Genomic DNA, 16,422 nt, shown 5'->3' on the forward strand with positions numbered 1-16,422 from the left:
CCGGAAACCTACTGACCGCTACACTTACCTACATGCCTCCAGCTTCCATCCAGGACACACCACACGATCCATTGTCTACAGCCAAGCTCTAAGATATAACCGCATTTGCTCCAATCCCTCGGATAGAGACAAGCACCTACAAGATCTCTGTCAAGCATTCTTAAAACTACAATACCCACCTGCTGAAGTGAAAAAACAGATTGACAGAGCCAGACGAGTACCCAGAAGTCACCTCCTACAAGACAGGCCCAACAAAGAAAATAACAGAACACCACTAGCTGTCACCTTCAGCCCCCAACTAAAACCTCTCCAGCGCATCATCAGAGATCTACAACCTATCCTGAAAGATGATCCTTTACTCTCACAGATCTTGGGAGACAGACCTGTCCTCGCTTACAGACAACCCCCCAACCTAAAGCAAATACTCACCAGCAACCACACATCACTGAACAAAACCACTAACCCAGGAACCTATCCTTGTAACAAACCCCGATGCCAACTCTGTCCACATATCTATTCCAGTGACATCATCATAGGACCTAATCACATCAGCCATACCATCAGGGGCTCGTTCACCTGCACATCTACCAATGTGATATATGCCATCATGTGCCAGCAATGCCCCTCTGCCATGTACATTGGCCAAACCGGACAGTCTCTACGCAAAAGAATTAATGGACACAAATCTGACATCAGGAATCAAAATACTCAAAAACCAGTGGGAGAACACTTTAACCTGTCTGGTCATTCAGTGACAGACCTGCGGGTGGCTATATTACAACAGAAAAACTTCAAAAACAGACTCCAACGAGAAACTGCTGAGCTAGAATTGATATGCAAACTAGACACAATCAACTCCGGTTTAAATAAGGACTGGGAATGGTTGAGCCATTACAAACATTAAATCTATCTCCCCTTGTAAGTATTCTCACACTTGTTATCTAACTGTCTGTCTGTACTCGGCTAGCTTGATTATCACTTCAAAAGTTTTTTTTCTCTTAATTAATTGGCCTCTCAGAGGTGGTAAGACAACTCCCACCTGTTTATGCTCTCTGTATGTGTGTATATATATCTCCTCAATATATGTTCCATTCTATATGCATCCGAAGAAGTGGGCTGTAGTCCACGAAAGCTTATGCTCTAATAAATTTGTTAGTCTCTAAGGTGCCACAAGTCCTCCTGTTCTTCTTTTTGCGGATACAGACTAACACGGCTGCTACTCTGAAACAATTTTGGAAGAAATCAGTTCCATCACAGTTGTTCCATAACCAGTTACAACACAGTTCCATACTGTTGTTTTCCTATAAATAACCAACCTTATATCCAAAAGTTATCTAGAAGAGAAGATGGAAATATCAGGGACGTGTTAAGAATGAATCCAGACCATCTGCCATGGGAGTCATGCCATTGGGTGGCTGGAGAACATGCAAAAGGGATGATTGAGAGATTCCCTCCATTGGAATGTTATTTAGAGAGGGAAAACTTATGGGATTTAACAAAAGAGGTCATGCAAAGAGCAGCCCAGGATAGGCAGAGATGGTGGAGTCTTGTTCGTGGTCTGATGTCAGATGGTGCAGGAAGGTTTGAGATTCAGGATAGACAAAACCTTAGTTATGGTTCCATTTTAATCTGTTCTTCACCTTCAGAACAGCAGGAGTGTCAAAACTATCTTTCCTATTTTTGCTGGAGTGCTCTGTGGAGGCCCAGAAGAAGCAAATTCTCCATCCTTAAGTGAAGGGGCAAGAGTGTTGAGTCTTTGATAAAAGACTTATTCTTCAGGAGTATGACAAACGGGTTTTAAGAGGAGCGAAAACCCACCACAAAAGAATTTTAAGTAATCTGAATAAAAAGACTTCTCCCCTCTAATCATGTTTCTTCCCTGGTAACTGTGAGCTCATAATCCTATCATTTCTCAAATTATCCAGAGAGCTTTCCAGGAAGAAGAGGGTAGACAAGTACTGAATTTATAATGTAAAAAACAAGGAGAGGAAACTTAATTTCCTCACAAACATTTCTTCCCCAGAGTGGAGCTAAAAACAAAACAAAAAACAACTTTCAGACCTTTTTAAAAATACACTACGTAGAAACAAAAAGAAAAAGGCAAAACCCATTTACACCTCTTTGCAAGGTCACTTTCAAGGTCCCATTTACACTACAAAACAGTACTGTAACTGGGTCCCCTCGCACTGCTGTATTTGAAGTTCTGATGGAACCATAGTTTGTGAGCTACTGCCTAGATTAGCCACAGCGAGTATACTTACCAAAGTAGTTTAAATGGAAATGAACCATTTTGTTCTCTGCATTTATATTTTATATTGTAAATGGTTTCTGTCACTTTACAAGGAATCATCTTGCAGGCACTCATTGTCATATGAAGTGAAATCTCACCCTCCCCCCTTCCACCAAAACTGACGGTTAAACTTGTGACATCAGAGGAAAAAAGCAAGGAACGTTTACAGTTATGGGCCAAAAACACCATGTTTTCCCAATATCCAGACATAAAAAGCCAGTACCATCTGGGTTCTGAAGACGCTGGGTATGAATCCAATTTAACTGCTTGTTTTGCTTCTTTCGATATATCAAACCTAATTTTATTTTAGTTCTGTTATTACATGCACTCTCTTAAAAAATGTAATTAAAAGTGTTTACATTCTATGAGGCACAATTTATGTATTAGAAATCATTTTTCTGGGCGCCAACCTGGTCTCCACTGCTGTATGAAAGTCATTTGTACAGTGCATAAAAGAAACACATTCAAATGGAAGTTTGTGACTGTTAATTTCACCATCCTTTCTGTGTTTGCCACTGGAAGTTATGTTGTGAACCTAAGTCAGATTTTCATATTTGCTAAAGTGCTCAAGTGACTCAGTCAGCCAGTCTCAGTTACAAAATAAGTCAGGCAGTTAGGAGCCTTAGTCACTTAAATTATACCCTAAAATCCCTGCTTTAGGAACTGATCTGTTCTTGTCAGAACTACAACCCCCCCCTTCAAGTGCATGAAAAGGTCCACCAACTAAACAATACAAAGCTACAGCTATGAAGTTTAAGATTGTGTCCCCTCAAGTCCCAAGGCTAAGGGCTTGCACTTGATGCAAAGTTATGCCACAATACTCCATGCCCTCAAACACTTCTCTGTTATCCATCAAGATAGTTGCAGCTTGCACATTAAAACAGTTTCAGTAAAGGTCCAGGTTTATTATTTAAACTGCACCATAAGTGTGCTTGTCCCTTTAAGAACAAATCAAATAAGAGGTCTGTACTCCAAAGAGATTATACAACATAACCTAGCAAAAAGACAACAACAAAGAAGTGGGGAGAGAGGATGAGGATTATAGCAATAACATCAGGTGGTATACTTGTTACCATCATGCTGGTTCATTTTTAAAAGAAATATTTGATTCCACTGTGCTTTGGGATAGTATCAGGAGAGAGATGACTTGGAGATCAGCCATAAAATGCTATATGTCAGTTTTAAAATATAACAGCTAACCATGATTAATATACTACTCAATTCGGGAGAGAAAGTCTGTGTGTAGTTACTGCCAATACACTAGAGCAGGGATAGCAAATGGAGGACAATTAACGCAGACTCCAGGGTTCACTGGCCTAGACCAGGGGTTCTCAAACTTCATTGCGCTATGATCCCCTTCTGACAACAAAAATTACTACCTGACCCCAGGAGGGGGGACCGAAGCCTGAGCCCACCCGAGCCCCACTGTCCTGGGTAGGGGGGCCAAAGACGAATCCTAAGCCCCACAGCCCCAGGTGGGGAGCGGGGGTTAAAGCCAAAGCTCGAGGGCTTCAGCCCCAGGCAGGGGACCTGTAATCCTGAGCCCCTCCACCCAGGGCTAAAGTCCTCATGCTGTAGCCCCGGGCGGTGGGGCTTGGGCCCCAGCAAATCTAACGCCAGCCTTGGCAACCCCCTCAAAATGGGACAGCGACCCACTTTGGGGTCCCAACCCACAGTTTAAGAACTGTTAGTCTAGACAAATGGGAAAATGCCTGCCACCCATGCAGTCATTCACATGTACTGAGCCCAAGATTTCCAGAAGTGTGCCCCCAAAGTGCTGGCTGTGTCAAAATGACTCCAGTGCAGGGTGCCAAGCACTTTTAAAAACCAGGCCACTTGTATAGGTACCTAAATGTTAAAGTCTTGGCCTAAACTGTCCACTAGGCATCTGCCTGTTCTTTCATATAATACATCCCCAATGCTGGTGGTATTTCCCTTGCTCAGTGAAACATATAGTACACCCATTACTGGAAGTAATATAAATATAACAAGGGAAGACAGGATCCTCTGAATAACATTAGCATGGGAAATAAGTCAGCTAAATTAATATTTTCACCTCTAATTTCATGCCCTTTATTTGCAATCATCTCGCTTCAAACATACATTCTGGGCAACATTGGGAGCCATCATTTTTAGTGCCATTTGAAGATAATTACTACCATGTCCAATCAATTGTTGCAAAAGTTAAACTTACTTTCTAAATATATATTTTAAATGTGTGGTTTGCTTCCTTAACTTTCCTTCTTAAAGTTTAGTCTTAATGTAACTTCTCACTCCTTACCAAATAGTTGACAAGTTAGAAATTATTCCATAAATATTAAATGTTAAGTATCGTATTGCAATAGCTTGCTTAATATGAATTAAGCTTTGCATTTGGGAACAGAGAAAAAACAAAATACTTTCCAAAGTAATAAATATTTTTCCTTTCTTCTCCTATTGCTCTCAAGCTGAAGGCAAGGTGGGTCGTACGTTTATGCAACATCCCGATTAACTGCATGAAATGGTAAGCTTCAAAGACATTAAATAAAAATGTAAGCTGCTGTTAGTTGTAGTAATCCATCTCTTTCTATTGTTAGCCATCCATTTCTTCCTCAGACAGACAATGGCAATCAAATTAAAGCAGTTACTAATCTAACCTGCATATGTTAAACCGTTACTAACTTGTAGGGAATAAGGAGGGGAGGGTTCACTGGCACATATTATGCTCTTTAGTCTCAGTATTCTCAGGTATAGAAAACAAAATATCTGCATGTCAGCCTGTTCTCTAGCAATAATATTTGACATAAGTTTAACTACTTTAAATTTGTTTCTAATGTCTCTCCAACAAACTTAGCATTTTTAGGAAACTTACATTTTTTTGCAGTGTGGGCATTTTGCCAAAGTGTTAAACCTCAGTTCCATCCACTGTAAAAGAGAAAGAAAAAAAAAAGTTGAAAAAACCCTCTAGCCTGAGAAAATGTTTATTTTACTTCATGTTAAATGTCACTGGGGATCACTGCAAAAACATTTTGCTTCTCATGCTTTAATATAACTTGTTTCTTGTTTTATTCCATACATGGGATGCCCTTTTGCCAGCAACAATGTTGCACTCCTTGGATTGGGATTTCCATGTTAAATAATTTCCCATGACTTGCCTAACTGTTACGAGCCTGTTTGACGTAGCAAGGGTTCCATTTACAACAGCAGCGAATGCAATGTAGTATAATTAATCAGGCCATTTCTCCCAATTCTAAGACCATGAGCACCCTCTGAACCAGAACAAGTGTATTTTCTTTGGAACATCCCTCTGTTCAAAATATTATTCATCTAGGTTTTAATGAAGCTTCCCCCCCCCCATTTTTACCATTTAATCTCTTTTCTTGATAATCAGCTTTAATATTTTTTGCATGCAGTGATTCATTAAAGGGAAAGAAACAGAACTGATTCATTTTGAGGAGAAAGGCAATGTGTATGCATTTTCTAATAGAGACAATTTAAAAAAAATCAGTTTTATTTTACCAAGAGAAACACAACACAATGGGAGCAGAACAACATTTGCCAACTCTTTCCCAACATGTCTAGCAATTTGTCTACTCTGCCCCCTTGTCCCTGAGAACTCAGGCAACTGTCATGCTACAAATTCCCAGCAAGTCTATAGCATAGCTTCTGAAGACTATGGCCTTGATGCTTATCTCCATGTAAAATCAGGAGCAACTCTACTGAAGTGAGCGGTAGTATACTGGTGCAAACCTGCTATAAAAGGATCTAACCAAGATCCTATAATTGTACTGCATGTAAATACAAGCTACATCACAACAGCATTTAAATGCGTGAAGAATGCTTTCACATATACTTAGAAGGTCTAATGTGGAAAAGGCCTAAATAGATTCCTGGTAATCTCACTCAGCTGGATTTCTGTTAATAAGCTATGTGAGACCACTAGCACACACATCAATCATTGAAACAACGGAAGTAAGAGGACCTGGAGTTCCAGTTTCTCAAGCAAGAAGTGTTCTTGCTTTGTCACTGGTTGTATTTTAAAATCCCTCTGGGGAAATAGGTGAGATTGGTCATCAGAGTTACAATTTTCTAAGGTAAGCTGGGGTCAGAGAGAATTCTGATAAAAAGAATTGCGCCTTGGTGACAATGCAGTTAAGACTACGAAAGTTCTCCACAGATGTTTTTGTTACAAGGATACTAGCTTCATTTTATATCTTCAGCATGAATTTAAGATGTTTTTATCCTATCTATCTATAATCGATATGCTGCTGACACATCCCACTTTTGTTTTCATTCAGTCTTTATGTTTTGATTGCTACCATTAGCAGGATTTGCTAATTTCTTTTTTCTTCGATACACCTCTGAAATGCTTCATTAGCCATGAGAAAAGTAAATAGCGAAGCTTGTGTGTAAGCCAGACTCCTACATCTTTTCACAAACATGCCTTGGCTCTAAACTTGAATAATAGCTTTCTCCTTCCACTGAGAGCATCAACTGGAGTGTTTTATTTGTTATTTTGACTGAAATAAATGTTGCCAATGTGACATCCAATCCCAGTACTTTACAGTAGTTTTATGCACAGAGTTCATTTATGAGAAGAAAATCAAAACAAAGTCTTACATTTCAGAGAAACATGCATTCATTCACTAAACTATTCTAAACATAGAGGGACCAATTCTCACTTATACCAAGACCCCTTTACCCCACCCTGGCAGAGTAATTTCCACACACCTCACGGCTTCTTTATGCTGTCAGAATAATGTGAATTGGCTTCACAGTACGTGAGAATCAGACCCACAGCACTAGTAGTATGGCATACATTTCTGTCACTTGGGATTTGACTCTCCATGTTTAACTCCTAACTCACATACTACTCCACCAATTGACCCTTTAAGTTTGTTTTGTTCTGAAGGGTTCATTTATAACATTATTTATAGCTTTCACACTCAGCCAGTAAGTTTTAGAAAAGATCTATCACCATTTGCCCCCCTCCAGGATCCAAGTGGAAACTGAGAATATATAAATCCCTCATATATCTACAACACCTTTCATCTACAGATCTTGATGCATTTTAGAAACATTAATTATGTCTCAACACTTCTGTGGGTGAATCTATGTGCTCAGATACTACATTGCTGGGGGCCATAGAAGTTTAGATGGATGAATTAAAGCACAGACAAGCGAAGTGACTTTCGGAACTATCAGTGCTGGAGTTGGGAATAGAACTCAAGAGACCCAAATCCCATATTCCTGCTTAAAATTGCTATGTGGAACTCCCAGATACTGAACCAAATCTCTACTCCATTATTCCAGTTTTACCTCTTTAATTCTACTGACTTCAATGGTGTTATAATGGGATAAAACTGGTGTAAAGTATTGGAGAATCAGGATCATTAACTCCATTTGCAAAGTTAGGTGCATTTCATTACATGAAGAACATTAATGAATAATCTTATAACTAAATATTGCCTAGAAAGCATATAAATATGCCCATTAATTAAGAGATTATAGCTACTAAACATGAGTATATTAAAACCTTTTAAAGGACAAAAAGATTAATTTAATCTACTCCATTTTAAACAGGGGAAAAACAAATAATTTTACTACAGATTAACTGCACACAAATTCATGAGATTTTAACTATATGCCTTTTTCCCCAGTCACTGAAGTGCTTAGAATAATTTAAGAACCAATAATACATGTGGCACTATACAAGACAAAAAGGAGGATGTATTAATGAACTTACTAAGGGTCTGATCTTGAACACTTTTATACAAGTGAGTGGCTCCATCAAGCTCAATGGAACCACTCACGTGTTTAACTGTTTGCTCTATCAGATTCTAAAAGACACAATGTAGAAAACAGAAAACTGGAAAGCAATGGACAGAGGAATGATTACAGTTACAATATATTTTATTCTTGGAGTGGTATTATCTTAGACTTACACACAGATAAGAGAATACTGGCAAACCCGATAAGCTCTGTAGAACACCTTAACTCAACAGCATTGTAATATATGTGGTGTCAATTATTCTAATCTTACAGAATATAGCTGTCTAGGGTGGTCCTGATTAACTTGCTCCTTGGACTGTCAGAAGTTGGCAGTGGCAAGGAAGGAGAAACAGAATTAACCTAACATCATTCAACCGCAGTCCTTATGACAGATCAAGTAATAGTACAGAGAGACCATTGATGGAATTCCATCAAGTAGTCCTCAACAGGATCTGTCAGTAGGGTAGAAATTAGGAAAAGAATGGGGCTGGGGTGAAGAGATTCTCAGGGTTCCTACAGGAGTGCAGAGGACTCAAGGCAGGGGGAAGGATACAGCAGACCTGGTCATCAACTTGGATAAAACACTTGATGCCCCATCTGAATCTTTATTCATGTGAGGGGGAGTGGGGAAGGGGTTAAAACAAACACCTGCACTTTTAATTTATTCAAATATTTCTCTCCCCATCCACAGTTTCCTTCTGAGACCAGAAACACAAGTGCCAAATATGACACAGGAAAGGCTGTTCTTGGGAGTTTTTCCAGCTAGAATCTAAAGTGGAAATGCAGATAGTCTCATAAGGTTTCTAGCTTAATTTTACAGACTGGAAGGTCTGAGTCTAGCCACCTTTAGGGCACAATGTGAAACTTGTCCATTCACAGAAAACTTTCTTCAAGAATGACAACTATGAATGGCCCGCACAATCTTCTTCTGGAAACACACAAATGAGAACAACCCCACTTAGAAAGTGGTGCAATTAATGAAGGAATGTAACATATGGTTCTTTTGCATGAAATAATGTTTTTCTTGACTTCATATATATTGCCTGTAAGCTACAGTGATGGTGTAAAAATGGTGACGAGATTGGCTTTGTCTTAAATTGCTAAAAAAAGTTCTTGATACTTAATTTTTCATTCTCTTCCCCACATTCTCTTTTTCATCTTGCATTTAGCCACTTAAGTGTCACAGAGCCACCCACCAGTAAATTGGGTTACAGTTTTACAACAGATTAAAAACAAAACCTCAGTATCCTAAGCATATGATGAGAACAACAAAGACCCACCCATCTGATAGTTCAGCTACTCCATTTCCGTTAGAAATAAGAGAAGAAGATAACACCCATTTCTGAATCTCAGCTGAGACTGTTGGAAGTGGAAAACTGCAAAAAAATCATGGTGATGTTTTCCAGTAAATGGTGCTCAGAAAACAACATCACCTACTGCAAATCTGAGCTTCTCATGAACTATTATCCATTTTTTGTTTTTAAACTTGTGAGGCAATCTTGTAAACAGTATATTGGGTACCAGGAAGGGCAAATCACTGAATTGCCCCACCTACCTCAACTCCACTCCACCCGCCCTACAAAAAAAGTGTTTGCAGTACATTTAAAATGGAAATCAAACATGAAACAGTCATCCTGACACGAGACAGATTCAGACTGCAAAAATCAGATCATCTTAGCAGCCAGCGAATGGAGGTATGAGAGTGCAGGGAGGATGTTTTAAAGTAAATTCTAATGTTAGTGTGTAGTGGTTATCTTAACAGGTAATTAAGCCTACTGTTTTAAAACAAAGATATTGATTTAAATTACAGACTCTACCTTAAAACAACACTGAAATGGTGTTTGTTTCAAGATTCTACTAAAGCCTGTGTTTTCTCAGCCATAATTTGCCTCATGAGATTTTGGTCTCCTGCTGGGAAATACCATTTGTCTCATTAAAATAGAAGCTTTTGCTGAGACAATAGCCCCATTCACTGAATGGATGTACTGAAATACTGATGGGAATGTCAAAGAACTCTTATGAAAATATATTTCAATTACAGATATCGTATTTTAAGAAAAACTTCAATGAGGAAATTAGTACAGGGGCATAGTCAACATGAAAACCACATCTGCCTAGAAAACATTTTACCTAGTGTAGAGTAAAGTAACACCTAAGATAACTACAATTGAAAGAAGAAAAAGATATTTCAAGCATGTGACTTTAAGCATTTGATAAACTTTATGGAGAATCAATTTCCCTCTTTCTGAAAGAACCCTCATAAGCATCCCTATGGAAAAGAAAATCCTTTCACATGCTTTAAATACTATGTCCTGGTTTTCTTTAATTTTATTTATTTATTTAAGCCTAATCTCTCAAAAAAACTCTTGTTTTTAAATTTGTCAGTTTCAATAATATCAAGTTGACAGTTTCCCTTAACTTTACAGAACAAGCTCTGGGTCATATTTTAACCTGCTGTAAATACTGTACATACCTATGGATCAATAAACACTGCTACATTAAAAAAGTCATAGACTTTAAGGTCAGAAGGGACCAATATGATCGTCTAGTCTGACCTCCTGCACAACGCAGGCCGCAGAATCTCACCCACCCACTCCCGCAACAAACCCCTGACCTATGTCTGAGCCACTGTAGTCTTCAAATCATGGTTTAAAGACTTCAAGATGCAGAGAATCCTCCAGCAAGTGACCCATGCCCCACACTGCAGAGGAAGGCGAAAAAACCCCAGGGCCTCTGCCAATCTGCCCTAGAGGAAAATTCCTTCCTGACCCCAAATATGGCGATCAGCTAAACCCTGAGCATGTGGGCAAGACTCACCAGCCAGACACCCAGGAAAGAATTCCCTTTAATAACTCAGATCCCACCCCATCTAACATCCCATCACAGGTCATTGGGCATATTTACCGCTAATAGTCAAAGATCAATTAATTGCCAAAATTAAGCTATCCCAACTTACCATCCCCTCCATAAACTTATCAAGCTTAGTCTTGAAGCCAGATATGTCTTTTGCCCCCACTACTCCCCTTGGAAGGCTGTTCCAGAACTTCACTCCTCTGATGGTAAGAAATCTTCATCTAATTTCAAGTCTAAACTTCCTGATGGCCAGTTTATATCCATTTGTTCTTGTGTCCACATTGGTACTGAGCTTAAATAATTCCTCTCCCTCCCTCTTATTTATCCCTCTGATATATTTATAGAGAGCGATCATATCTCCCCTCAGCCTTCTTTTGGTTAGGCTAAACAAGCCAAGCTCTTTGAGTCTCCTTTCATAAGACAGGTTTTCCATTCCTTGGATCATCCTAGTAGCCCTTCTCTGTACCTGTTCCCGTTTGAATTCATCCTTCTTAAACATGGGAGACCAGAACTGTACACAGTATTCCAGATGCGGTCTCAACAGTGCCTTGTATAACGGTACTAACACCTCCTTATCTCTACTGGAAATACCTCGCCCAATGCATCCCAAGACCACATTAGCTTTTTTAATGGCCATATCACATTGGCGGCTCATAGTCATCCTGTGATCAACCAATACTCCGAGGTCCTTCTCCTCCTCTGTTACTTCTAACTGATGAGTCCCCAGCTTATAACAAAAATTCTTATTATTAATCCCTAAATGCATGACCTTACACTTTTCACTATTAAATTTCATCCTATTACTATTACTCCAGTTTGCAAGGTCATCCACATCTTCCTGTATGATATCCTGGTCCTTCTCTGTATTGGCAATACCTCCCAGCTTTGTGTCATCCACAAACTTTATTAGCACACTCCCACTTTTTGTGCCAAGGTCAGTAATAAAAAGATTAAATAAGATTGGTCCCAAAACCGATCCCTGAGGAACTCCACTAGTAATCTCCCTCCAGCCTGACAGTTCACCTTTCAGTATGACCTGTTGTAGTCTCCCCTTTAACCAGTTCCTTATCCACCTTTTAATTGTCATATAGATCACCATCTTTTCCAATTTAACTAATAATTCCCCATGTGGAACTGTATCAACTGCCTTACTGAAATCGAGGTAAATTAGATCCACTGCGTTTCCTTTATCTAAAAAATCTGTTACCTTCTCAAAGAAGACGATCAGGTTGGTTTGGCTCTATCTACCTTTTGTAAAACCATGTTGTATTTTGTCCAAATTAACAATGACCTTAATGTCCTTAACTACTTTCTCCTTCAAAATTTTTTCCAAGACCTTGCATACTACAGATGTCAAACTGACATGCCTGTAGTTACCCGGATCACTTTTATTTTCCCTTTCTTAAAAATAGGAACTATGTTAGCAATTCTCCAGTCATACAGTACAACCCCTGAGTTTACAGATTCATTAAAAATTCTTCCTAATGGGCTTGCAATTTCATGTGCCAGATACTTTAATATTCTTGGATGAAGATTATCTGGGCCCCCCGATGTAGTCCCATTAAGATGTTCGAGTTTGGCTTCTACCTCGGATGTGGTAATATCTACCTCCATATCCTCATTCCCATTTGTCATCCTGCCATTATTCCTAAGCTCCTCATTAAAGACTGAGGCAAAGTATTTGTTTAGATATTGGGCCATGCCTAGATTATCCTTAACCTCCATTCTATCCTCAATGTTTAGTGGTCCCACTTCTTCCTTTGTTTTCTTCTTATTTATATGGCTATAGAACTTTTTACTATTGGTTTTAATTCCCTTTGCAAGGTTCAACTCTACATGGCTTTTGGCCTTTCTCACTTTATCCCTACATGTTCTGACCTCAATAAGGTAGCTTTCCTTGCTGATCCTTCCCATCTTCCACTCCTTGTAGGCTTTCTGCTTTTTCTTAATCACCTCTTTGAGATGCTTGCTCATCCAGCTTGGTCTACAACTCCTGCCTATGAATTTTTTCCCCTTTCTTGGGACGCAGGCTTCTGGTAGTTTGTGCAACTTTGACTTGAAGTAATTCCAGGCCTCCTCCGCCTTTAGATGCATAAGTTCTTCAGTCCAATCCACTTTCCTAACTAATTTCCTTAATTTTTTTAAGTTAACCCTTTTGAAATCAAAAACCCTAGTCAGTTTTGTTTGTTTGTTTGTTTATCCTTCCATTTAGTTTGAACTGAATTAGCTCATGATTGCTCGAACCAAGGTTGTCCCCTACAACTATTTCTTCTATGTAGGTCTTCACTACTCACCAAAACTAAATCTAAAATGGCATCCCCTCTTGTTGGTTCAGCAACTACATGGTGAAGGAATCCATCAGCTATCGCATCCAAGAAAATCTGAGCCCTATTACTATTACTAGCACTTGTCCTCCAGTCTATATCTGAGAAGTTAAAGTCTCCCATGAACACACAATTCCCATTAATATTTACTTCATTAAAAACATTAAAGAGGTCTCTAGCCATATTCAAATCAGATCCTGGTGGTCTATAGCACACCCCAAGCACTATCCCAGAGGAGGCTCTAGTAGCTTTCTTCCCCAATGTGATTTTTGCCCAGATAGACTCTGTCTTATCCATTCCATCACTTCTTATTCCTTTATAGTCTACCTCACCATTGATATGCAATGCTACTCCACCACCTTTGCCTTTATTTGTCTTCCCTAAACCGCACATACCCTTCAATACCTGTACTCCAGTCATGACTACTATTCCACCATGTTTCTGTTATCCCTATAATATCTGGTTTCACTTCCTGCACCAGTAACTCTAGTTCCTCCATTTTGTTACCTAGGCTCCTCGCATTGGTGTACGAACATCTCGATTTTTGCTGTTTGGCTTCGCTCATATTCTTTACCCGATTAGGCACAGACATTCTACCTATTAGACTGGTATCTACACTACCCTTCCTCCTTATGTCCTTTCTCCTACCCATGGCTGTATCCTTTCTTACTTAGTTTTCTTCCCTCTCAATGTTAAAATCTGGTGTGGAGATTACCTGGACATCTCCCAATCATCTCCCCCAAATTCCTAGTTTAAAGCTCTCTTACTCAGTTGTAAAAAGAACAGGAGTACTTGTGGCACCTTAGAGACTAACAAATTTATTTGAGCATAAGCTTCCGTGGGCTACAGCCCACTTCATCGGTTGTGCCAGTCTCCATCCAAGAAGTCTATTTCCCTCCCTACTCAGGTGAAGTCCATCCTGAGAGAACAGTCCTCTGTCCATGGATGCCAGTGGCCATTCATCCCAAAGCCCTCCTTATAGCACCACTGCCTGAGCCATCTGTTGATCATCATAATCTTGTCACATCTTTGTTGCCTTTCTCTAGGAACAGCCAGAATCCCACTGAAGATCATCTGAGCCTCGATTTCCTTGAGCGTCTTCCCCAGCCTGGCATAGTCTCCCTTCATACATTCCAGCGAGAATCTAGCCGTATCATTTGTTCCCACATGAAGGACAATCAGTGGATTCTTTCCCGCTCCCATTAGGATCCTCTTCAGCCTCAGGTCCCGTATCTTAGCACCTGGCAGACAGCACACCCTTCTGTTCTCTGGATCAGCTCTGGTTACAGGCCTGTCTATTCTTCTCAGTAAAGAGTCCCCAATCATATAGACCTGCCTTTTCCTGGTGATGGTGCGATTCTCCGGTCTATCCCCTGTTCCCTCTGGCCGCAACTCCTCTCGATTCCTATTCTCCCTTGTAATCCTCTGCCACCCATCCTGTATCGTCCTGGGGCTCATATTTGGTGTTATCTCCATTGACTCTTCCCCTCTTCCTATAGGGCTAGCTGCTCTTCTCTTCTTCCTTGCCCTCTCACCTTCAGCGACCACCTGCTGTGCCCCTTCTTCATTTTCCAACTCCGCAAACCTGTTCCTGAGCTCTATTTCTCCTTCACTAGCCTGTCTTTTCCTCTGCCTGGTTCTCTTAGTCATATACTTCCATTGTCCACTTTCCTCACCCAGAAGTCTCCCCTCAGAGTTCTTTGGTCCTGCTTCCATCTGCAAGTCTGAGCTTTCCCCTTCAGCCTCCTCATGTCTTTGCTTCATCATCTGCTCGAACCCCTTTCTAAGCTCAACCAGAATTTCCACCTGCATCTCCAATCCTCGGATCTTTTCTTCTATCAGCTCTATCAGGCGACACTTCATGCAGACAAAACTCTTTTCAGGTACCCTCTCCAGGATCATGTACATATTGCAACTTCCACATCCAGTCATCTTCACTGAATCTGCCACTGCTTGGATCACTATCACTGCTGCCTCTGTATCTGTCATAGCCTTCCCACCTAAGTCCTGTTAGTCCAGGAAACACAAACCAAACCAAAACACCACCACCCACAGCAAAACAAACCTCAAGCGAGCACCACAACACTGCCAGAACATCACACACTCCCTTCACTAGCCTGTCTGTTCCTCTGCCTGGTTCTCCTAGTCTTCCCCCCAAACTCCTCCAACAGAACTCCCACTCAAACTCCTCTGTTTGCTGGCTCCTCTGCAGCTGTCTGTGCCGCTGCCTGACTGCCTGGCTACCTAAAACACTTCAAATGATCCTTTTTCAGGCAACACAGTAGGAGGAGATCAGAGATTTCGAACTTTCACTCCTACTTCCCAGGCCTAAGCACTAGCACACAAAAGGCTCTTGCAAATTTCTGGTGTATATGTCTACCATGTTGTCTAAGAGAAAGTCCAGTGGACACAATGGCAGCAACTGCTGACACCTTAACTACACCACTGTAGACATGTATTGGTGGAACTAAACCAGTTGTAGTGGAAATTTCTGACTAATAAGATCTACTGTAGGTACTATCCAAGACACTGGACCTGAAGAGGCATTTGCTGGGTCTCCAGAGGTAAGTAGAGGGCTTTGGGACTATTTACACATACAGAGGACCCACCTACAAGATGGCTGTCTGATTCCATCTGTGACACTGGCAGAGCAGGTGCCAGTGTAACCCACGTGCCCAATAGGGAGATATGCCTTTAAGAGCTCTGTAGAGAATGGGGCGGGGGGGGGGGGAAATGAATTGAGTCAGGGTCATTATTGCTAGGCAGATGCACCATTAGCACTCCACACTCAGAAGTTTCTGGAATTGGGTGTTGTAGTTCTGGCTATGCTCCAGTGAAGGTTCCCTGTAGCTGGACTCTACTTGCCCCCATGGAGTCTGTCAGAGCAGCTGCTTTACAGAAGGCGTGTGTCCTGTGTGGGCTGTGAGAAGCTGAGCCACACGAGCAGAAGGAAGGCCAGTTTTCTCTAACTTTGAAGCACTTTGCAGCAGGTTAGTGCTATTGTTAACCCTCCAACAGGGAAGCCCTGGCAATGTTAATTGTAGAAAAGGGAAATTGGGAGGGAAACAAATTTATTTTATTTTAATAGTAAACTTTGAATGCTATATGATTTTAGCCAAACTGTTTTAGTTAAATTGTCCCAACTAGTATGATTAATCAACTCTTCTCTTATTAAAAACAACCAAGAGTCCTTGTGGCACCTTA

The 16,422-nt window shown here is 40.5% G+C and overlaps 1 protein-coding gene across 4 annotated transcripts in view; it reads right to left on the bottom strand.

Moving 5' to 3' along the window:
• PIP4P2 (phosphatidylinositol-4,5-bisphosphate 4-phosphatase 2) overlaps positions 1-16,422 on the bottom strand; it is a 66,428-nt gene that overhangs the window by 24,084 nt on the left and 25,922 nt on the right. For all 4 annotated transcript variants that reach the window (XM_065585888.1, XM_042845140.2, XM_005291566.4 and 1 more), the window contains exon 5: positions 5,142-5,194. In XM_065585888.1, coding sequence (XP_065441960.1) covers positions 5,142-5,194 — 53 coding nt within the window. The remainder of the gene's footprint in view (positions 1-5,141; positions 5,195-16,422) is intronic.

This window comes from Chrysemys picta, chromosome 2, assembly GCF_011386835.1.
Source record: "Chrysemys picta bellii isolate R12L10 chromosome 2, ASM1138683v2, whole genome shotgun sequence".
NCBI lineage: Eukaryota > Metazoa > Chordata > Testudines > Emydidae > Chrysemys > Chrysemys picta.